At 32.4% G+C, this 23135-nt stretch overlaps 4 protein-coding genes and 1 pseudogene across 8 annotated transcripts in view; all 5 read right to left on the reverse strand.

Annotated features, from left to right (window-relative positions):
* Nucleotides 1-9236, reverse strand: part of LOC118735878 (probable phospholipid-transporting ATPase IIB) — a 46090-nt gene extending 36854 nt beyond the window's left edge. Inside the window, exon 1 of one of the 2 annotated variants that reach the window (XM_036465882.1) lies at nucleotides 7687-9236. In XM_036465882.1, coding sequence (XP_036321775.1) covers nucleotides 7687-8474 — 788 coding nt within the window. In that variant the 5' untranslated portion in view covers nucleotides 8475-9236. The remainder of the gene's footprint in view (nucleotides 1-7686) is intronic. The other variant, XM_036465884.1, reaches the window with a different exon arrangement.
* Nucleotides 9237-15499: 6263 nt separating this feature from the next.
* On the reverse strand, nucleotides 15500-16617 carry LOC118736429 (annotated as a pseudogene).
* LOC118735894 (possible lysine-specific histone demethylase 1-like) lies at nucleotides 16591-17199 on the reverse strand. The gene is made up of 2 exons (XM_036465915.1): nucleotides 16862-17199; nucleotides 16591-16803 (listed from the first exon to the last, which is right to left on the reverse strand). Exons 1-2 carry the CDS (start codon nucleotides 17084-17086, stop codon nucleotides 16618-16620), a joined length of 411 nt encoding a protein of 136 aa, XP_036321808.1. The 5' UTR covers nucleotides 17087-17199; the 3' UTR covers nucleotides 16591-16617.
* Nucleotides 17200-17577: 378 nt separating this feature from the next.
* Nucleotides 17578-18127, reverse strand: LOC118735895 (virulence factor PGA16-like). The gene is made up of 2 exons (XM_036465916.1): nucleotides 18100-18127; nucleotides 17578-17780 (listed from the first exon to the last, which is right to left on the reverse strand). The coding sequence occupies exon 2, from the start codon at nucleotides 17776-17778 to the stop codon at nucleotides 17587-17589; it is 192 nt and encodes a 63-aa protein (XP_036321809.1). The 5' UTR covers nucleotides 17779-17780; nucleotides 18100-18127; the 3' UTR covers nucleotides 17578-17586.
* A 108-nt stretch (nucleotides 18128-18235) lies between these two features.
* Nucleotides 18236-23135, reverse strand: part of LOC118735880 — a 5599-nt gene continuing 699 nt past the window's right edge. For 3 of the 4 annotated variants that reach the window (XM_036465890.1, XM_036465891.1, XM_036465889.1), the window contains exon 2: nucleotides 18473-21990. In XM_036465890.1, the coding sequence (XP_036321783.1) occupies nucleotides 18518-21910 (3393 nt within the window). In that variant the 5' untranslated portion in view covers nucleotides 21911-21990 and the 3' untranslated portion in view covers nucleotides 18473-18517. Of the gene's footprint in view, nucleotides 18381-18472; nucleotides 21991-23135 lie in introns of those variants that run through there. The other variant, XR_004992654.1, reaches the window with a different exon arrangement.

A 23135-nucleotide genomic window follows, 5' to 3' on the forward strand; every position in this document is an offset into this window, starting at 1 on the left:
CTACTTTTATTTTCGTCATTGGCAATATTCGTCCATCATATGTTTTACGGTAATACTTTTGACATTTCTCGTGCCTTAGCCACCTTTTCACACACACACACACACACCGCAATTGTGTTCATATTTATAACAATCAACCCGCAAGCGTTCAATAGCAAAAGACCTTGTTTCAACGAGTTTTACCTTACCCAAGTGAGTCATATTTTTGCCATATTACCGCAAAGCAGTAAAGTCTGAAGAACCTTCAAAGTTATTATTTTCCCCACTGACTTTTTATTTGTGATTTTGGCCGGCATTGTAACACTTGTAAGTGTACATATATACATTTATGTATCTACAAAACATGCATGAAGTATTATGTAGATATCGTATGTTATAAGCGTGTATAAGTGCAGACAACATTTTGTTAAAAACAAACTCTTTTAGGTATCTGTGTCTTTTTTGTTGTCAAAATTTGGTGCTTGAATGAAGAAGTTTCTTAGACAATGATTTTGTACTTGGAATCATTATGCACTTAGCAATAAATATGTATGTACTTATATATGTACATTAGGGTGTCTCAACAAAAAAGTTGCAATTTTTCCACCTGAAAATATCTTCGAAAATGTCATTATGTGGTTTGATTCCGTTGATAAAATGTTGAAATATTTTTATGCAGACCTTTTAGGCTTAAACTCTCCTAACATCTGAGGTAATGAAAAAATAATATAAATTTTTTTTTTAACTAAAATTATCGCACGAACTATTTTGTCACGAAGTTTTTTGGCGGAAGTCTTAAAATACAATACATACATTTTATAATTCCGATGGGCGAACTGTACCGACTTTTCTTTTTATATGAAGATTGATGCACCCTAATGTAGATATGTATGTACATAAGTATGATGTGATAATATTTATGTACTTCAAGGTTCCGCAAAAGTGCTTTAACGTTATACAATTTTTTCTGTAATTCGTGTAAATTTTTAGTTGTTGTTGAGGCATGCTGCTGCAGCAGTTTCTGCAGATAAAATGATGGAAAAGTACTACTCCGCTGTGTTGGAAAATGAAACAAATTTAAAATGAATTTGGAAGTAAAAGATGTGAGAAGCGGGGGCGTCAATGATAAAACATGGCACGTTTTCTGTTTTATTTTTACAAAACATGGAAAAAAAGAAGACTTTGCTACAAGTGGTTGATTTTAAATTTATGAAGATATAATGTGGTAACATAGCAAAATCACATACATTTTTTAAAGAAACTTTAATATACTATAAAATTATTACCAAAAACTCTTGTGGGAGCGAATTTAGATTTGCTACAAAATTATGCAACCAAAATTGCTTTTTTGAACGTTGTCCAATTTAGAAGACATAGAATTTTGTATGTTATAAAATGATAGGATAATTAAAAAGGCTTATTTTTTAATTTATATTTGATTCGAAGGCATGCAACGTTTTACAATAGCAAATTTTAGCTTCCTGTAGTAAATTATATTTAAATTTTTAGGTGAAACAAATATAATAAAATGGTAAAATTTTTGTTTGGCGAATTTTAGCTTGCTATAAAATTATAGCAAGATTATGGGAAATAAAAATTTGCATTTATCTAACGAAAATTACTTTTTTGAATGCTGTATAACTTAGATAGCGTCCCTCCCTTTTATTAGCTCGGGATGTAACTATGTAATATTGATGCGCCTAAAAGATGCAGCGATTTATATTCTTAAGTTACATACCTGATGACAGTACCAATGGAAATTATAATAGCGAGGTTTTAGTTTTTTAAACTATTATTTTATTTTATTTATATTTGATTCGAAGACAGGCACCGTTTTACAACAGCACATTTTAGCGCCCCGTGGCAAATTAAATTTAAATTTTTTACCTGAAATTTATTTTGCAACGCTAGCCTAGGCACTAGTAAACGATACAATTTTGGCTGGACGAATTTAGACATGCTATAAAATTACAACAAGATTATGGGAAACGAAAATTTGCATTTATTAAACGAAAAGTATTTTTTTTTTATGTTGTTAAACTTAAAAAGCAAGAATTTTGTATGCTTTAAATAGGATAAATGTATTTGTTTAAAAGGCTTTTCAAGTATTTTCTTAAGAAAATGTATCCTTCTATAAAATTATAGCAATTTTTAATGTAAAATGGTCTACTAAGAAAGAGCGTAATTTTTGTTTTCTGTAAAAATTATAGCATAGGTATATTTTTATCGTTGACAACCGCATATTCAATTTGCGCTCACTTCTGGCTAAGTACAAATTTTAAGCTAAAACACAGACTTTTCTATTCGAGTTTTTTTATAATACACAAAAAAAAACTAATTTTTCTATACACTTCTTGAGCTGAATTCTAATAATTTCCAATTTAAAATACTTTACGTCAATATAATTCTGATTCGTTCATTGCATGCCGCTGAACTGTTCGAAGCTTAGTACTCGTGAAACCTTTTTGTAGCTTACAAATATACATACATACATACGTAGTTGCTATGCAACAAAGTTTGTTACTTTCAGCGTTTTTTGTGTTATTTGTTTTCTCTGCTCATTGCATAATTCCATTCGCTGGTTAGCATTGAGGCGAGGCAGTGCACAGTGTTTAGATGCAATGAAAATTTTATTCAAATAGCTACATATGTTTTGTTAATGTTTTATAAAAGCTACAACATACATACATAAATCATAAAAATAAAACTTCTATGCTTTGTTCACAACCCAGGAAAAATCAATAACTTTACAAACTTTCAACTTTCTAATTATATTTCTATATGCAGTTTTGCAGCCCATTAAATTTTAGTATAATAATTTGCAAGTTTCAAGTTGGTAAGTATAGTTGATTTTTGCACGGAGCTGGGCATTTACTTCCATATAAAGAATCAGTCGAATATACTTTGTATGGGAAAACTGCGTGCAAGTTTTATGCAAATTTATTGAATTTTGCAGATTTTGAAGTTTTATTTTTACGATTTTTTTTTTTTTTTTTTTGAATATGAAATATACTTTTACGAGACATTAGCGAAAAGAAATAAGAATAAAATTTTGTATTCATTCAAAAGTCTCTGTACGTAGACTTTTGTTGCCCACTGTATGTACATACATATATCCAATTTTAGTTTAGTTTAGTTGATAATTTGGAGTCGACTGGATAATCCTTAATGTATTCAACTCTGGAACGGGCCATTGATATTAAATTCGAACATTCCGCTTCTGCTTCATTAGATCTGATAGGATTTTAAAGCTCCCCAATTTTACCGTATTTCTTCAACCCCGAGACACTGTGACACGCAACTGCTTCGTCAGTAGCCGCCTTGCTTAAGTCGCGCTTTAGACGCGCCGACGTCAGCGAAACGTTTGATTATTTATTTATTTTTTTCTTACTCTTTTCTGTCACACACAGCATTCTTTATCTTCACATTTCGGTTTCTACTATTTCTGCAGCTCAGCTATGGATTGGGTATGTAGAAGGTGAAAACGAAAAAAAAATTCCTCAGCACAAAATGTGACTATTGGTCGTGTTATTGTTGTTTTAAGTAGCTAATGTTATTTGCTCGCTCGGTGGCCTGTAACTTTTTTGTGTATTGTTCAGCAGTTTTTTTTTTTTCTTTTCGTTATTAGGCCATGTTTAAGCACCGAAACGCGTAACAAATGAAAAAAAAAACACAGCAAAAACCAAAAACGAAACTTGACGATTCGCGCCAATGATTAGAATGGGCCACTAAGGTAGCAGAAAATGGGCAAAGTTTTAAAAGTTGAGGCACAAATATACTATAGAAGTCGAAGAGAAGACACAGCGCAATAAAAGATTTTGTTTTGGCGAAATCTTTAATTTGCTTATTTGTTATGTTTTTAAAACTTTAAATGATTTCAAATTGCTTTCGAATTTAGTTTATTACTGAAGCGAAAATGTATGCGAATAAAAGCGGGACAACCACAGTTTAAATATTTGGCATTTTTTGAATTGGCTCCAATAAAATCCATATTTACGAGCCAATTGATTAGTTTACTGACCGCCAAAAGCACGCAGCAGCTCGATAACTTTGACCTTGAAAATGGAAACAAATTCGAGACTTGAATTTAAATAAGACTTAGCATAACGAGTAAAATACGTAACTAAAAACCAATCATTAGAAGGAACAACGAAAATGGAGACAAAAAATAAATAAAAAATTCATTGCCACACTAAACTAAACAGGCCGAACTGGATTTTCAGCATGCGCGCAATCAGCAGATTTAGACGCTTGATTGAAAAAGTATTTAAAAATAAATCACAATGAAAAGTGAGAAATCCAAAAAAATATATATGGGGCGTTCCATACCAAAATCGACGTGGTTCACACTTCATGTGTTTGATTTGTTTCACATTTTTAGGGTTTATGCATAAACATAAATAATAAATAAATATGAAATTTGAGCTTGATTAATACATAAATTTACAGCACAAAAACAAAACCAAATCGATTTAATAGGTTTCTAAATATCTCGAGAACAGGGCGAGGAAAAAATTTGAAAAAAAAAAATCACACATACACACATAAAAAATTCTCTATGAACAGAAAAATTTTTTTTTATTTTTTTTTCTTGAAAATTTTTTCACATACAAATTTTTTGATGAAAAAAAATTTGTTTTTGAAAATATGCCATCCAAACATAAAAATTGAAAAAAATCACAATTGTAGCTCTGAGTATTGCGCAATATTTAAGTATAGTATTACGAGGTACATTCTACAATAATTTGAGTTATGAATTTTGTTTTACACCGAAGTTGAGTAAAATGAGTACATTACCAAATTTACAAATTTTTCAAATTTTTTTTTAAATTTTTTTTGAGTATACAATTTTGTAGCCCATTAAATCCTAGTATAATAAAGTGCAAGTTTTAAGCTACTACAAAATTGCGTTGACGGCTTTTTGCACTTTTTCCCTATGGAAGAAAATGCGCAAAACCGTTAACAAAGGAAATTAAAAAAAAAATTAAGGCCAGTTTTGAAATTGCTTAAAACTTGCACTTTATTATACTAAAATTTAATGGGCTACAAAACTGCATACTCAAAAATTTCTAAAAAAAAATTCAAAAATTGGTAATGTACTCATTTTACTCAACTTCGCTGTGAAAAAAAGGCATTACCCAAATTATTGTAGAGTGCACCCTGTATTGTGATTTTTTTTCCATTTTTTTTTTGAGATGGCATATTTTCAAAAAGTAGTTTTTTTTTATCAAAAAATTATAAGGCCACAAAATAACAAAAACAAAAAATTTGTAAGTGAAAAATTGTATGTGAAATTTTCAAGAAAAAAAAATGTAAAACATATTTCTTTTCATAGAGAATTTTGATGTCTGTATGTGTGATTTGTTTCAAATTTTTTCCTCACCTTGTTCTTGAGATATTTCAAAAACTATAAAATCGGTTTATTTTTGTGCTGTTAAGATTTTAAAAATGTATTAATCAAGCTCAAATTTCATATTTATTTATTATTTATGTTTGTCCATCAATCCGTCCATTTTGGTATGGAACGCCCCATATATTCAATGTACATATGGTAGACATAAACGCACTACTGATACTATGTGTACTATATAGTATATTGGAACTATTTTAATTCAGACCACATGAAATATATTTTCGCTTTTAATGATATCATAATTTCGAATCTCATGGCAATAAACATTAGTCTAACGCTGAAAGTCATTTGACGATTCCAGCTGCCATAAGCATTCGTAGCTAAATATTTACATTGAGATTGTGCTATTTTTCGCACAGAATTATTACTACATTTGATTGTTTACAAAATGGTGTTGATTCAAAAAAAAAAAAAAAAAAAAAATAAGACCCGCAGCAGTTTATGCATGATACAGACACATAAACTAAGCATTTTTTATTTAATAAATATTATTGCTATAACACTTTGTCTTACAATGGTTTGACGGTCGCTATAAAATTATAGCAAGTGCTTGAAGCAATTTTTGCGGCAGAGATTCGGTGTGTGCATATCGATAACTATGTATGTACACATATTTCTATAAATATTTAATACTTTTATTTTTTCTTATAAAATTACGGCTAAAGCACTAGCTTATAACATATGGCATGCTATGCACTCATGAAATCGTTAGAGATGCTAAAGGTTGCTTTGTAAACATTGAGATTGATATGACAGAAGTCGAGCGCACCTCTGGTAGACACTCCCCCATAAAATTATAGCTAGTTAGTTATTGCTTATTTAATATTCAAGCGCCTTTTTAGCACCTTTGCAAATTTTTGTTTGCTATAATTTTTATAGCCAGTTTGCTATAATTTTAGGGCAAACCTGTTTATGCAATTTTAGCTTGTAAATGTAACTCGAAAGTGTTTTCTTTAACATTTAACTACACTGTGCACGAAAGTAAAACTTTTTATTCAACAATTTGATTGAGCTTAAGGCCGTTTTTAATGAAAATTTTTAGCTTGTAAATGTAACTCAAAGTGTTTTCTTTAAGCTCAATAAAATTGTTGAATATAATTGTCCATAAATAACATAAATCTTTTCATTTTGAACAGGCCGACGACCTAGTTAGTAAAGTTAATTCGGGTATGCTGAATTTAGTGGGGTGATAGTCATTTTTCTAAGTTAAGTGGGACATTTAATGGAGTAGTATCAAATTCAAATTTTTAGGCGGGACCCGTTTTGAGCGAAGTTCTTCCGATTTTTGATTGCTCTGAAAATACGATTTGGGGGTTTTTAGGTGCGAGGAATCCGAATTGGACATTATTTATGCGACTCGACAGCTTTCATACAAAAGACAAAAACTTTGATTTTTGTACGGATATGGCCCAAAATTTGTTTGAAATTTATATTAACTACACGATAGGAAATAACTCTTCAAAAAATGTAGATGGTAGGTGGCGCGTGGGTCGATATATTTCCAAAACCAGCCTCTATGGTTTGATTTAATTTATATTTATAATATATATGTATATACATATATTTATTACTTACATAAAAGGGAGCAACTCCTAAAAGCAATTTTCAGGTAGGTGGCGCAGTAGTCAAGATATTATTGATTCGATTTTGTCCATATTTAGAAACCTTGTCTTAAAAAGATTTTGTTTGCTATTAACATATTTAAAACTTAAAATCTTAACACAACTTTCGACGAGGTTGTTTTATTTATTTGTTGCTCTTTTTTATAGATTTGCTTGTGCTATATGCTATTTTCATACTTGCCAGCAGTTTTCACGCTCACACATTTTTTAGGCTTTGAGATTTTTAAGCACATTTAGCATATGGAATATTTTATGTGAATTATGTATGTACATAGATATTATAGTTAATTCGAGTTGTTGTTGTGTTTTATGAAGTATTTTTAAATTGTCTGTTCACTCACGCGAAAGTGGCACACAAAATCGTCTTATTTTTATTTGCATAATTTTTTAGCAAGAAATTCTCACATTGCGGCAGACGCTAATCAACACAGCTCGCTTTTTTATGTTAGCTTTGTTTGTTTGTACATTTCTTTCTGTTCACTCACACACTCGGTTTCGCTTGTTTGACAAGATATAAAAAAATATATATATATATATATATAATATCGAGCCATTTGCGCCAAAAAACATCTTAAGCAGCAGCCACCATGCGTACGCGTAAATAACTTAGGGAAAGTATTTTTCCACCAACCAAATATTTTCATTTTTTTTTTTCTCGTAGTAGGTACTCACCCGCATAGGCACATTTTGCATAAATTTGCCAACGATCTGCCCTTACTGCGTCGTCGATTTTTCTGGTAATATACGGTCGTCGAACCGTTCTCAGCATCTAAGACTGTCTGCTGTAGCACAACACCCGCCCCACCGCCGATACCGCCACCCCCACTAGCACTTTCACTAGCCGCGACCGTGGCGCCTGTTGTTTCGAAACGTTTATGTGCACCGCCAACGCCGCCACCACTTTGGCTACGTACACCAAGTGCTACAGACTCCGTGACACCGCTTCCCACCCCGCCACTCGTCGCACCACCGCCACCGCGATACGACGTTTGCGTTGTCTGCGCCAATTTCGCCAGTTTCGCAGACGTACCCAATCCCGTATCAAAACCGCCAAAATTATATCCCGCTGTTCTTGCTTGCTGTTGTTGTATTTGTTGATTTTGCGTTCTTGCACTAGCGGCAGCGTATTTATCGCGCTCGCGACTACGTTCATTTCTGAGACGTACTTGCCCGGCAGCGCGGCCAAGACTGTTCGTTGTGTTGCCAAACAAATGGCTGAGGAAGCCCGTCGCTTTGCCGCTGATAGACGACGATGAAGCCACTGACGTCGTCGGCTGCGATGTTGAGTAATCATGGAGATAGTAGCGTGAGGTGGCAATGCTCCCGCTTCGCTTCGTTTGTTGGCCGCGTCCGTTGTGGCGTATGAGTAATTCAGTCTCAGAGTCAGAGTCTTCGGTTTCGCCATCGAAATCGCGTAGCTGAAATTCGCTATCGGCCACCATGGCAGTGTGGTGGGGCATTCAAAGAATTCACGTAAAATTTACGTTAACAAAGCAACAGCAAGAAAGTGTGGAAAATGCAAATCTCCCGACTAATAGAGAGCTGGAGGCAGAGAGCAAGAAATTTCAATAATGTCGAATAAGGCAGAGAACGTCAAATGGTTTCGTCGACGTCGTACCGTGTTTTTGTTTTCTTTTTTGGGCACGCGCGAAGCTTGTAATTTATTTAGTTACTTAGAGAATTGTATACAATTCTAATCCTATTGGTTCCTTTTTTGCTTTAATTTATTGAAATTCGATTTTTAGCTACTTTTACTTTTTATTTGGTTTTTTTTTTTGTTTCTTTTTAAGTATATTTTTAACGGCACGACTGCAGTTGTTGGGTAATTTATATTGCCAACACTCGACGTTGCGCTATTGGGGCCGCGTCTTTACTGCTGACATTTCGCTATTTGCCGTTGGCTGTCGAGTGTGTGCCACCGCTTCCGCGTCGCTTAAGTGCTCTGCTTTTAACGTCGAGTGCCGCCTTTTAACTTAAATAATTTAAATTTGCAGCGAGCAATGCTTAGCATGCAAACGAAGTCGGTGTTGCGGTTATTGCCTCCCTACTCATTTTACTTGCTTTTCCAATTTATGCCAATTGCTTGCTGGTGCTTATTGTTCCTTTAGTTTGGGTTCGCACTGAGAGTGGCATTGATGAGTTGGATGCTGCTGATGTCATACTGCTGTTTATACATACATATGTATACTTACTTTTGTTTTATGCTTTGAAATTCGTTAAATGAATTTGGGCAGATTTCATTTATTTATTCAGTCATATGTATGTATGTATTTACGTATACAAACATACCTATTTCGCGAAATAAAAATATTTATCATAATATTTTTATTCTGCATAGAAATGGGAGTTTGTATATGAAAATGTTGCATTTGCTTAATAATTTTAATAGCTATTTACATTTTAGTTATCTTCAATATGTACTTATTGCTTTTTCATTTCTTTATAATATAATATTTTATTAATGTCGTATGTATGTATGTACCAAGGTCGCCAACTCGTTTTTGAGAATTCCCCGATTTCGACAATGAAATTCCCCGATTTTGTGGGAAATTTCGTAAAATTCCCCACCCATGGATATCTTCTTATTTCCAAAAAAAATGTGTGTGTATTAATGTGTACATATTTCTGGTCTGTCTGTTTATTTTTAATTTTTTTTTTTATGAAATTCAGCTACACTGCCGGAACAAAGTATTGGCACAGCAAATTTTTTTTACAATATATGCAACAATTTTTATTCTAACATTTTTCCGCCAATTTTGTATAAAAATATGGTTCATTCAACAACAAAAAACATAAAAATATAATTCCTAAACTTTGTGCAAAGTCGCGAAAATGCAGCAAATTTTCATCAACATGTTCAATTTATTTACTAGATTTTTTAGAATTTGAGTATGCAGTTTTGCAGCCCATTAAATTCTAGTAAAAAAATGCAAGTTCGGAGTTAGTCAAAAATCGCGTTGATTTTTGAGAATTTTTTTGTTGAAGGTGTTTTGCATTTTTTCCATATAAAGTATTTTCGAAAAAAATTTGTTTTATGGAAGAGACTGCGTGAAAAAAAAATTGTCAAAAATCAACGGTAATTCCCAGCTACTTAAAACTTGCACTTTATTATAATAAAATTGATTGGGCTACAAATCTGCATACTCAAAAAATCTGATTAAAAAGTAGAAAATTTTGATGAAAATTTGCTGAATTTTCGCAAGTTTTGCACAAGGTTTAGGAATTATATTTTTAGTTTTTTGTTGTAGAATAAACCATATTTTTATACGAAATTAGCGGAAAATAAATAAATAAATATTGTGAAAAATTTGCTGTGCCAATACTTCGTTCCGGCAGTGTATATATGTATTCATAGACCAAACCAAACTTTTATAAAGTTAGTTAACAAAAAAAGAAAAAAATTTACATATAATGCTTACACACATACACAGTGGTCGCCAAATTTGACAAGTTTTCACAATAATTATTTATTTTATTTTTTTTTGTTATTAATTTGCTTTTTTTTATACAAATATAGTTAATTCTTTAATAAAACCGTATAAATCCAAGCTTAAACTTTGTGTAATATTAAAAAAAAAAATCTATAAACTTTCGTAAAAATATCGAGCTTTTTGATTAGATTTTCTAGAAAGATTTTGAGTATGCAGTTTTGTAGCCCACTCAATTCTAGAAAGTGCAAGTTTCAAGTGGCTAAAAATTTTAGTTTTAATATTTTTTTTCCGTAAGTGTTGGGGTTTTCTTCCACATAAAAAAAGTGGGTTTATTCGTTATATCTACGGTAATTTGTATAATTTGCAGGATTGCATAATCAGTACTTTTAGTTGCAGTCGCATTTCTTATGCGACTTTTTTACCTCATTATGAAATTTGTGAAGCAAAAAAGAATAAGTTAGTTAACACCTAATTCCTCACAAAAAGGAGTTCATCATCCGCACAAAAAACAGTCCATACCCTGATTCCCCACGCAATCTCAAATTCCCAGGGAGTTCCCCACGAGTTGATTTCCCTGGTATGTACATACAGTTCGTGTCAAATGTAAATGTAGACCTTGTTGTAATATAAAATTCACAATTATTTTCATGAACAATTTTTTTCAGAAATTATTTATGAAAACATAGTTCATTCTATAACATAAACCATAGAAATCAAGATTTCACACTTTATATAAAGTTACAAAAATTCAAACAATTTTAATCAAAACTTCAAAATTTTTATTTAGAGTTTCTAATGGTGATTTTGTTTCTTCCAAAAAATGTTGCCCTTCCCCAGTGCAAATTGTGTTTGATGTTACACTGAACCCTGCAAAATGGCATGTTTTTGGCTTATTGTCCTTGTCTAGCTATCGTCGTTTTAAACAACCATCTGATTTTGAGGGCAACCATCTCACCTGACATAGCTTCACAGGGCTGAGAATCTGCCTTTTTCCCTTACAAGAGTGTGACATTTTAAGAAACGAACACAAAATTTTAATTTAAACTCGAACACAAAAAGAGAAAGGGGCAATCAAAAGGTGAAATTTTTTGGTAGAAACGAAATCACCATAAATAATTTTCGAGTATGCAGGTTTTGTAGCCCGTAAGAAAAAGCCCATACGAAGTGCAGAACGAAAGCGCTTTCACACGAAACATACCGACTTTGAAGTGCTTTAAAACAATTGCATTTTAAAGTAGTTAAAATCAAATGCCTGCAGGATAGTTACATATTTCGAGCATTTCACTGTTGTATTTACAGTAGTTGTCATATAAGTAGGGCCACTTCTTTTTTTACAGTGGTTGTCATATATGTAAGTAGGTCCTTTACTTTTTTTACAAGTTTTCGCAATGTTTTTTTTTTTTTTACTAAAATATATGTCAAATCAAACCAATCAATCAGAATTTCTGAAAAAAAATCTGTTATGCAGTTTTATAGCGCATTCAATTAGTATAGCATTGTGGAAGTTTGAATCGGCTTAGAATTCCTTCGATTTTTAATATTTTCTGTGGTTCTTTCATATAAAAAATTTCGAGAATATTTTATATGGAAAAAATGCGTAAAATCATCAGAAAAAAATTAACAATTAAGGCGAATTCTTAGAAATTCTTATTGAAAAGTTTGGAATTTTGATGAATTTTTTTTTTGAAATTCGTCGAGTTGCAATGTACTTGCATACATACATATCCTTCACAAAGTTTGAAACTTTCGAGTTAAAAGGTTATTGTTTGAACTAATATCGTCGTTTAAAGTACAAAATCGCGTAGGTATCACCAAAATGCAAAGTCGCGTATCAAGATAATGCAAAAGCGCGCAATAAAGCAATCGCATTTCTGGCTAGTATATTTCAAGACGAATTGACGAGGATTAGGCCAAGACCTAGTTAGAGCAAATCCAATTTTTGGCAAAAAAATATCAGTTACGCGGTTTTGCAGAATGACGATACGCGGTTTTGTACTTTAAACAACGATATGTATATCTTTGTAGCAAAATAAATTTAAAAAATTGCGAAAACTTGTCAAGAAATCGTGTCTCTACTTATGTATGTATGTAGGTACATATATGAAAACCACTGTAAATAGTTTTTTTCTAAAAATTCTGAATAAAAATTGTAGTGAAAATTTGTGAATTTTTATAATTTAGATAATGAGCTACACTTTTATAAAAAATTAATAAGCATTAAATAAATAAAAGAAAAATTAAAAAAAAATGGTCAAAATATAGTACTCTAATTATTTTGTGAACGACTGTATATATGTAGTCATATAAACATTTTTATTATTAATTTATGGACAAAAAGCTGCACAGGTTTTCCGTTTGGGTCTGCACTTAACAAGAATTCCGTTAAAGAACTAAACGTTTTGCGAAATTGTCAATTCGATTTAACAATATTCACTACAGTTTCACTATTATCTAAGCTTAAAATTTGGGGTTGAATTCGCTATAATGACCTATTTGATTTTTCTCAAAATATACTAGGTTTTTTTTAATGTAATTTTTAAGGGGATGTTGGGGGAGGGTTCCTTTAACTATATCACTTTGGCCAATGGCCGCCTACGCAGAAAGAAGTTCTGCCCAAAAATACTTATGCCACTATTCTTCGGCAGCACAAAAAGGAGAATTCGAGGGCTATGATCTCTAAGCGCGGCCGAAAGCCGTCTAGGCAGAAAGAAATTACACGCAGAAATACTGTTTTAATAGAGTGGATGAACTAGTCAGTTAATTAATTTTTAAATAATAGCGTCTGCGGTCTGGGATCTTTACTTTTAGAATGTGGATACCGTCCTCTTAACACCCCTCATAACTCGTTTTTTCGCTCGAGTGCACTATATCAAAATTTTCCTAAAATTTCTGTTGAATGTGGGTTGAGTAGTGATTTTCACACGGGAATATGCAGTTTAATACCTTATACAATGTCAAAGCCGCTCCCATCAAGAAATGATCAAAGCAAGTACACATCCAACTAGCAGTGCCACTAAACAGAAATCATTTTCAATCTTTCCTGACTTTTAAAAACAAGTCACCGTTTAACCAATGTGCATATATCATTTTTTTTCGTTCACCAGCTTAAATCAATGCCAAGCAGTTATAACAAATTATATCAATCACATAACGTTGATTAAAGGGACTTCTTCATTGCTCAAATTCCATTACACATTTATAATTTAGGATTTCCACATATGTATGAACGCTATGACTTCACCAACCGCGATTGCGTGACGTTACCTATAATAATCCTCGACTTTTTTTTATATATTTCACCTCTACTTCCAACAATTTTTCACTTTTCACGCACTCCCCGCCTTTCCAGCTAGTCCCGGTGATATAATTTTAGTTATACTTTTGTCATTTTTAGAGAGATCTCCCAGATTTAATAAAAGTTAATAACTTTTCGCTGGTGCATTTTCTCCGCTTTCGTTTGAATACGGATTTTTTGCATTTGCTGCAATTCGCGAATATCAAATAAACAAACAGCTGCTATTTTCACATTTCTTCTTTACACTGTCTTTGCCTGTAGTGTTGTACAACGTTAAATTAAAAGCGACAAAGTGTTGTAATTAAAAAAATATATACATATACAGGATGGGATTTTAAGTCTTCAATAATAAATATGCTCTTAATTGTTGACATAAAAGAAACAGAAAGTGTAATCAGACTTGGCTTTGCAAGTAATTTCGTTAATCGATCTGAAGAATTCCGAAAAGTGACTGCAGCAGGAACAGTGTTTTAAGATGGAACTCTGGTACTTTGGGAAATTTCTCTCCCTTCTCTCCAAAATTAAAACTGCATTTTACAACAATAAAGATGTAAACAAACTAGTTTTTCTTGTTTGGATCGTAGTGGAACATTTGGGCAGAGTCTAAGTTCTCTGACTGCGTAGGGAACATAGTCGATTGTGGCCAAATAGGCCTGGGTAACGCAGCAAATTTTCTGGCGCTGATACCATGAAGCCAGCGCCATGACCGGTATCAGCGCATTGAATCAGCGCGATTGCTTCATCATGCTTCTTTTGGCGCCATTCTGAGTCCTTTTCGTGCCATTAATTGAATGTACACTAAAAAAGCCTATAAATGCATAATGAATTTAATTCATAAAATTTATAAGCCAAATTACCCAAAAGTATACTAAAAACTAAATTAATTCTGTGGTTGAAAAAATAAAATCTTCGTTGCATTTATTTAGCTTTTAAAAGAGCAGGGCAGAAAACAACTATTTTTATTTGCTTTATTCCTTCATTATTATTTATTATTCCTTTCATTTATATTTCCTTTGTACATGTTTTCGAAAGTATACAAAATTTTAGGACCTTTTCCCTGCTTACATATATGTATGTGTTCTCAAAAGTTGCAAAATTTTTTATTAAAGAGTTAAGCGATTTCAAAGACATTACAATCAAAAGAAAAGTAATCGATTTACCATTCTTTTGATATATCGTCTCGCCTGGGTAAAAGATTGTCGTAAGCGCAATTTTGCCCATTTTTAGTTCTAGATGCAGTTATATATTTTGAAATAAGGTCTTTCGATTGGTGTTATCAGTTTTCTCAAAAGTTGCAAAATTTTTATAAAAAAGTTAAGCGATTTCAATGACATTATAATCAAAAGAAAGGTAATCGATTTACCCTTCTTTTAATATTTATTAAGAGTTAAAAATTAATTATTAGGGTTTACAAAAATTTAGTTTTCTTACAACCTTGCAAAATTTTATAGATTCTATCTGCTTTTATGTACACTTAGGTCTCTTTTCTTATGCTGTTTATTTTTATGCGGATTTGAATTTATACGGATTTTTAAACCATTTTTTGGCTGTAGCTATTTTGCTTTTTCGAGAGTTTTTTTTCACTTTTTTCAGTGAATTAGAGACAATTCTTCTGATAAATAATTTGTCTTTGTATTTTTACACAATTCATGTATTTATTGTGGTGTTTTTGTTTTTGGTTAAAATACAGATACAATTTTATTGATTTCATTAATGTTCAGTTTTACATGGAATAATAAGTGTTGAAGTGAAGAAATAAATTGTTTTTTTTTTTGTTTGCTTAATATTGCCTCACTGGATTTTTTATGCGGTTTTAGAATTTTTTACATGGAATATCTGAATTTAAGCGGTTTTTGTAAATGCTGGAACGCATCCCCTGTTTTTGTATGAAACTAAAGAACTTTTTTATGCGGCTTTCTGAGGAACGCATGTACCGCATAAAAAAAGACCGAGTGTATATGTATAGGTAAGCATACATATATCAATACACAACTATTGACTATTAAACTAGATTATTTAAAATTACTTAATTAAACTTGAAATCCTAATCGCTGTATAGCTGATAGCTTCAAATCGGGTAATGGTGGCTCAAACTTTACGGTATTTGCTTGTTGTGATTGCACTTTGGTGGTGGCTATCTTTAGCACACCTAGCGTTAGAGTGCAGAGCGCGATGTCTGCCTTGTATGTAACGGCAGAATTGTTTGTCTTCAGGTTTTCATTCACAATTTCCACGCCAGTATGAAAATATTTAATCATTTTTACGGCGGTATTCACGCGTATATCTAAACCTTCCGTCAAAGCTATTGTGTGAACTCGAAATCATCATCTTAATCCCAATGCTTAAGGAATAGAATACTGAGTGTTGTGGCATTGGCAAACTCCAGAAACGCAAAGTGCCAGTCCAGTATTTGACAATCCTTAGAGGAGTGGTAAACATCACTAGGGAAAGTAATAGGAACATTAGTTTGCAAAAAAGTCAAAATTTAAATTATTGCACATACCTAGGAGGGTTGCTTGCATTTTCCTTCAATTTAGCTTGCAGTGCTTTTTCTTCTTTGATAAGTTCATCATACTCCTTACAGGCTTTGGTCCATTCAAAATGAGTGGAACGTATTGCAAACTCGTATTCAATCCATAGCGCATGCGCTGTGGACGTGATTTTATGAGTTTTGAATGTGTCCCTTTATAGGTTTGTATTTTGACATGCGATAGCCGCACGTTGTGCTTTAGCGAGCATCGTCAAGTGTTGCACGTGACCCCATGCAACTGACGCCCCTGTACTTATGGACAACCACTGTTGAAGTCGCACACTTCCTGAGCCTCCCCTTAGCTGAAACAGACGACAACGTTGACGGATGAACGGCCCGAGCGGGGCTTAGTAGCCGCTAAAACACCAAGAACAAGTGTTGCACGTGTTTTTCTTTGACGCCTTCTCTTGCACCTTAATGATCCATTCAAGTGCTCGGCCCAATGAGATAGGATCATCGCTGGCGTAGTTAAAGTCTAGCTGGTGAGACAGATAACGGGCGGAATCAAGAAGTCGATTGAATTCACGTTCCACCTGAAAACAATAATATTTATAAAATAAACTATATTTACTACGTATTATTTCTGCTCACCATATCGTCCTTATGCTTGGGCACATGTTTTCCACTAACTCCATATAGCGGACATGCTTGCCTAATCGGCACCATCTCCATTCCAATTTGTTGGCTTAGTATAGTAATTGGACTGCCCCAAATATCTGTTACCTTAGCGCCTAAATCAGCAATATAATTGTTCTTGCGAAAAGTAGCAATACGGCCGCCAACCCGATCGCGCGCTTCTAACACAATGACATCCATACCGAATCGCTGTAGTTGTTGGGCAGCCCCTAACCCTGAGTTTCCTGCTCCAATTACTATAACTTTGCTCAACTTCTTGGTAGGGGACTTAAACGTTTAAAAAATGCCAAAGTTAATAAAACCATTTCGCTCCAAGGAACGAATGTACGCGCTTCATCAGGTTCGGATCGCTATCGAATGGTGGCTCTATATCTTTTATAGCGTTTTCTATAATAAGCTGCTGCTTTGAATTCTCGATCGACATTTGCAAAAGGTGGTTGCGTATGTTCAGGAAAACATGCTGTGCCACCAAACCTGTCTTGGTGATGTCAGAAAAACAGGCGGCCTCATTTGATGTCATCTTATCGAAGGGTAGACGGGACTGAATTGCTGCACCTTCTAAGCATGTAAACATTTTTTTTTTATATGCTACTGCTGCGGTAGCTGCTGCCTCACGGGTATCTGTAATTTCCTTGAGAATTGGGCCACATTTCTTCCACATCCGAATCATCGCTTACACATTATATTGCCTCCGTGTTGGTGCCCGTGCTGCTTGTTACCGTGGTTGTTGAACTACCATTAGTATGCGTATTATTGGCATTGTTATTGTTGCTGCTACTATTATTGCTTTTTGCCAAAGGTTGTTGGTCTTGGAGGAAGTTGCTGCCGGTGCCAGCGACACTGCTAACGTCAATTACAATCGCTGCCGACATTACTACATACATATATGCAATTACAGAAATTAAAAGTGGTGGCTTATAAAATTCAAATTTTGTTTTTTTTTTAAATAACAATTTAATTAACTAAAACTAATTAAATTTTAATTGAGAGGTATTTTCTTATATATTTTATATCTTTTTACCCGTTGTACTGTAACTGGGCATTATTAAGTAATTATGAATTAAATTTACAGTGAAGTATACATACATTATACTAATGTACTATGCACATCCATAGATATGTATATAAAAATAAAATGAATATTATATGAAAAAATTGTAATCTAAAGTTAACAATATTTTCAATATACGTACATATTTCAGTCTTATTAGATTTATTGTTTTCCGCTTTTAATTTTTTAGTTTTAATATAATTTTTTTAATGCATTTCTATTTTTAATAGACATATCTACTTTTTTTACTTTTTAACTATTCAATTCAAAACCTATTTTATCTTTTTTTTTTAAATATTTTATTTATTTTTTTTTAATATACATAGAAATGTTCTGCTCTTCCAGCAGTGTGAAGTTCCTGTATTGTAATTGTATTTTCTGCCCGCAATGAGTGGTATGTAGTGCTAACTTGACACCATACACCTAGTCGATAGAATTGAGGTATTGAAAATGTTAAAACGGCATTAATTGTAGCTTTGTTGTTATAAATATGTTATGGAATTTGTAGCTTTCGATTTTTAGGAAAAAATGGTATGTAGTGCTAACTTGACATTATACACCTACTCGATAGAATCGAAATATCGAAAAGTGTAGTGCTTACTTGACAGACGTTTACGTTTCTGTTTTGAACTAAATATTTCTTCGACTTTTCTCTTATGGGAACTAGAATTGCTTTGTTTTAGACTAACTTTTTGCTTTGTGCTACTTTTATTCTGATTACCTGAACCCATATACTCTTCTTCATCATCATACTTCATTTCGCTTTCTTCTCCTATACTAATATCTTGTTGTTGAAATGGTATACCATTTAAGAAAGTAGAAGACGCTTTTCTAACTCTTTCATATAATACATCAAGAATTTTATTTGACGTTCTATTTTTGATAAGACTATCTAAGTAATCTGTTCTGTTTCCTGACTTATCAAAACATAGATCATGCAGTTTTACAAAGATAGAAGAAATATTCATTCCTACTCCACGTAATATCCTAGATAAATCTTTCGGAGTAAAAAGTTCTTCCTCAGCTAAGAAATGATCTAAATAATTATCTTTACTAAAACATAATTTATGAAAATTCCTTAAAACAGAAGTGGCGTTATTTCCTGCCATAGATAATGTATTGGATAAATCATCCGATCTAAAACCTGCATTATAGAAATCATCTAAAAGCTGTGTTTTGTTTCCTGTCTCGTCAAAACAAACATCATGAAAATCTTTTAAAACAGGACAAACATTAGCTCTTGTTCCATGCAATATATCAGATAAATTACTCAGCGTAAAACCTTCTTTCTCATTTAAAAAATGATTTAAATATTTTTTTGTTTCTCCCGTAAAACAAAAATCATGAAATTCCTTTAAACTATCTACTGCTCCACTCAATATATTGCTCAAATCACCCGGTCTAAAACCTGCATTATAGAAATCATCTAAAAGTCCTGTTCTTTTTCCTTCGTGATCAAAACAAACACAGTGCAATCTCTTTAAAATAGAGGAAGCACGAACTCCTGCTCCACATAATATGCAGGACAAGTTACTTGGCTCAAAATCTGCATTATAGAAATCATCTAAAAGTACTGTTCTTTCTCCTTTGTTGTTAAAGCAAACACTATGCAATTTTTCAAAAGCATCTTTAACATTAGCTCCTGCCCCATTTAAAATACTGGATAAGTTATGTATCGTAAAACTTTTTTCCTCATTATTTTTCTTAATAAAGTGCTTTAAATGCTGTTTTTTCTTTCCTTCTACATCAAACCAAAGAGTATATAAGTCTTTAAAAGCTTTTGCAGCATTAGCTGCTGCTCCATGCAAAATACTGGATATATTAGTTAGGTTTATTCCTTCCTTCTCTAGAGTTTTTAAATATTGTGTCTTTTCTCCTTCTGCATCAAACCAAAGGTCGTACAAGTCTTTAAAGGCTTTTGCAGCATTAGCTGCTGCTCTACCCAAAATGCTGGACATCCTACCTAGATTTACTCCTTCCTCCTCAAGAGCTTTTAAATATTGTGTTTTATTTCCTTTTACATCAAACCAAAGATCATATAACTCTTTAAAAACATTTGCAGCATTAGTTCCTGCTCCACTCAAAATACTGGACATATGAGGTAGATTTACTCCTTCCTTTTTTAGAGTTTTTAAGTATTGTGTTTTATTTCCTTTCGTATCAAACCACAGATCATATAAATCTTTAAAAGCTTTCGCAGCCTTATTTCCTGCTCCATTCAAAATACTGGACATATTAGGTAGATTTACTCCTTCATGTTCTAGAGTTTTTAAATATTGTGTTTTAGTTCCTTTCGTATCAAGCCACAGATCATATAAATCTTTAAAAGCTTTCGCAGCATTACTTCCTGCTCCATTCAAAACACTGGACATCCTAGCTAGATTTACTCCTTCCTCTTCTAGAGCTTTTAAATAGTGTGTTTTATTTCCTTTTACATCAAACCAAATATCGTATAAGTCTTTAAAAGCTTTTGCAGCATTATTTCCTGCTCCATTCAAAACACTGGACATCCTAGCTAGATTTACTCCTTCATCTTCTAGAGATTTTAAATATTGTGTTTTATTTCCTTTTACATCAAACCAAAGATCATATAACTCTTTAAAAGCTTGCACAGCATTATTTCCTGCTCTATTCAAAATGCTGGACATATTAGGTAGATTTATTCCTTTTCCTTTCAGAACTTTTAGATATTTTTTTCCTTCTCCTTTGATTAAAAAATCTAAGAACTGATTAAATGCAGGCGTCCCTTCTCTACCAACCACACTTCTAGCAAATTTTATTTCTTCATTAATGTTTTTATCTTGAATTTCCGGATAACTAGATCTATTACTTTTTATATCTCCCAAAAGCTTTTCCATTATTCCTTTTGTAATATGGCCAAATTCATGAGATTCTGACCAACGTAAGGCTATTTCATGTAATTCTTCGTAATTATACGGAACTTTATTAGACTTATTTTCTATTTCATTTTTTATAGCGTTGTTCAGTTGTTCTCTATTAGGCTGATTAACTGCAAATATTAGTTTATCTAAAAATTTCTCTTTTATTTCTTTTTCATTCTCATCAGAGAGTCTTTCTTCTTCTTTTTCCCTTTGGAAAGAAGACGGAAGCTTTAATAGACTTGAAAGTTTGGTTGTTTCTTCCTGTGAAAATTGATAAAGGCCATTTTTATCTATACACGAACAATTTCTTAAAATTTTATACTTCTTCTTTTGAATATCTATACTATCAAATTTTAAAGGATGAAAATCCTTGGATTGCCCTTTTTTTAATCTATTTTCTTCTGTAAGATCTAGACATGTATTAGTATAGATAATAAAATATTCTATATTCTTATCCTTTTCTAATTCTTCAATGAAAAGAGTAAAATGCTTATTAACAGAAATCTTACTCTTCCTTTCCTGTGTTCTGGAGGGAAATAACTGACTATTACCAATAACTCTATCTGCATTATGAGCCTTTACGTAAGTAATTCTATCTTTACGGTTAATAATAATATGATTAGGCGTATCACGGCTTTTCCCTTCAGAGTTTATGAAAAACATATTCTTATGCAAAAACATGTCATGCAAGAAGGACATTAATAAATTGAATTCATATATAATGCCAGGTCCAAGTTTTTCTGGAGCTGTTAAATCGCATAATATTCTTTCTTGTAATGCTATATAGTTGTCTTGAACTTTACTATTTTTTATTTCACTTTTAACAATGTTGTTCAGTTCTTCTCTATTAGGCTGATTAACTGCAAATACTAATTTATCTAAAAAATTTTCTTTTACCTTTTCCTGAGAAATGTTTCTTTCTTCTATTACTTTTTGTGCAGCAGATGAAAATTCTAGTCGCTTGAAAAGTTCTTCTCTTGTTGTTTCCTCTTGCGAAAATTGATAAAGGACACGTCCTTCCTCATTATAATTTGTAAACAAAAAGTCTTTTAATATACCACATTTTTCCATATTTATGGCATCGAATTTAAAAGGATAAAAACTCCAGGATCGCCCTTGTTTCAATTTCTCTTCCTTTGTAAGATCCAAGCCTAAATTAGTATAAATAACAAGATATTTTATATTATTTGGTTTAGAGATTAGATGTTTAACAAAACTATCGAAGTAATCATTAATAAAAAAACTTCGTGTTTCTTTCTCTTTAGTAAATAACCTAGCATAACCAATATCATTATCTACATAATATTTGTCTACATTTTCAATTTGTATATGAATAGACTTCTTTTTATAACAAATGACAATATTTTTAAATTTATCAATTTCAGAATCTTCAAATGCTAATGATAATAAAGGGTATTTATATTCATACGTAGACCTTCTAAGTAAACACAGCACCGACAAGTCTAATTGATACATAAGTTCAATCAAATGATGAGGAATGCATCGACTAGTTTGATAAGCATTGCGCAATTCATCATGTCCTGGTTCATCTTGTAAATCGCTAGGAAATTCTGAACCTTCTTTGACATTGGCATCCATGCGCACACCTTTTGGTGCATTATTACCTTTGTCTGTAACAGAACGCCCACGTCTCTTACTCAGTTTGTGATTTTCTTTACCTGGAATCCCTGAATGACCACTTTGTGTTTGTGAGGAATCTTCAGTATTTTTTAATGGTGTAAAAGTTTTTTTACCTAACATATTAAAGTGTCTTGTTGTTTTCATTATGCATATTAGTCGGAAAAATTAGAAAAGCAGGTTATTTTTTTTGACTAATAAAATTATTTTCATTAGTATATATTTTTATACTTTTTGTCATAAAATTAATGATATAGTTTTACAAAGTGCGAGAGCGGTTTTGTTTTGGATTCTGTTGGTCTACAGCTTGATCTGTGCGAACTTTTCTGTATAATAATTTTGCAGATAGACATTACTTGGCATGTAAATATTGTCTAGAAGATAAGATTCCTGGATTATTTGGACAAGTATTTATGAGATTTGAGAGAAGTGCCTCTGTGATGATGATCTGAGAAGAGAATTATTGGAAAATATTGAGGAAAGTAGCCCTATACAAACTTTTCTTATTGATAAGCAGATTGGACAACCAAACGAATATAAATCATTAGAAGGCTTGCAAAAATCTATACAGATAAATTCTAATAAAAACTGGAACAATGATTCTTTTTTTTTTTTGGGGGGGGGGGGGGGGGGGGGGGGGGGGGGGGGTGCAAATAGA

Source organism: Rhagoletis pomonella, unplaced genomic scaffold, assembly GCF_013731165.1.
Source record: "Rhagoletis pomonella isolate Grant_MI unplaced genomic scaffold, Rhpom_1.0 Rhpom_scaffold_00003, whole genome shotgun sequence".
In the NCBI taxonomy this organism is placed as follows: Eukaryota; Metazoa; Arthropoda; class Insecta; order Diptera; family Tephritidae; genus Rhagoletis; species Rhagoletis pomonella.

Bases quoted from the DNA above. Each gene is read 5' to 3' on its own strand.
- LOC118735894 (XM_036465915.1), bottom strand. From the start codon at position 17,086: ATGGATGTCATTGTGTTAGAAGCGCGCGATCGGGTTGGCGGCCGTATT. The intron at 16,804-16,861 runs GTGAGCAGAAAT...TATTGTTTTCAG, and splicing joins CCAAGCATAAGGACGATATG to GTGGAACGTGAATTCAATCG.
- LOC118735895 (XM_036465916.1), bottom strand. From the start codon at position 17,778: ATGTCGGCAGCGATTGTAATTGACGTTAGCAGTGTCGCTGGCACCGGC.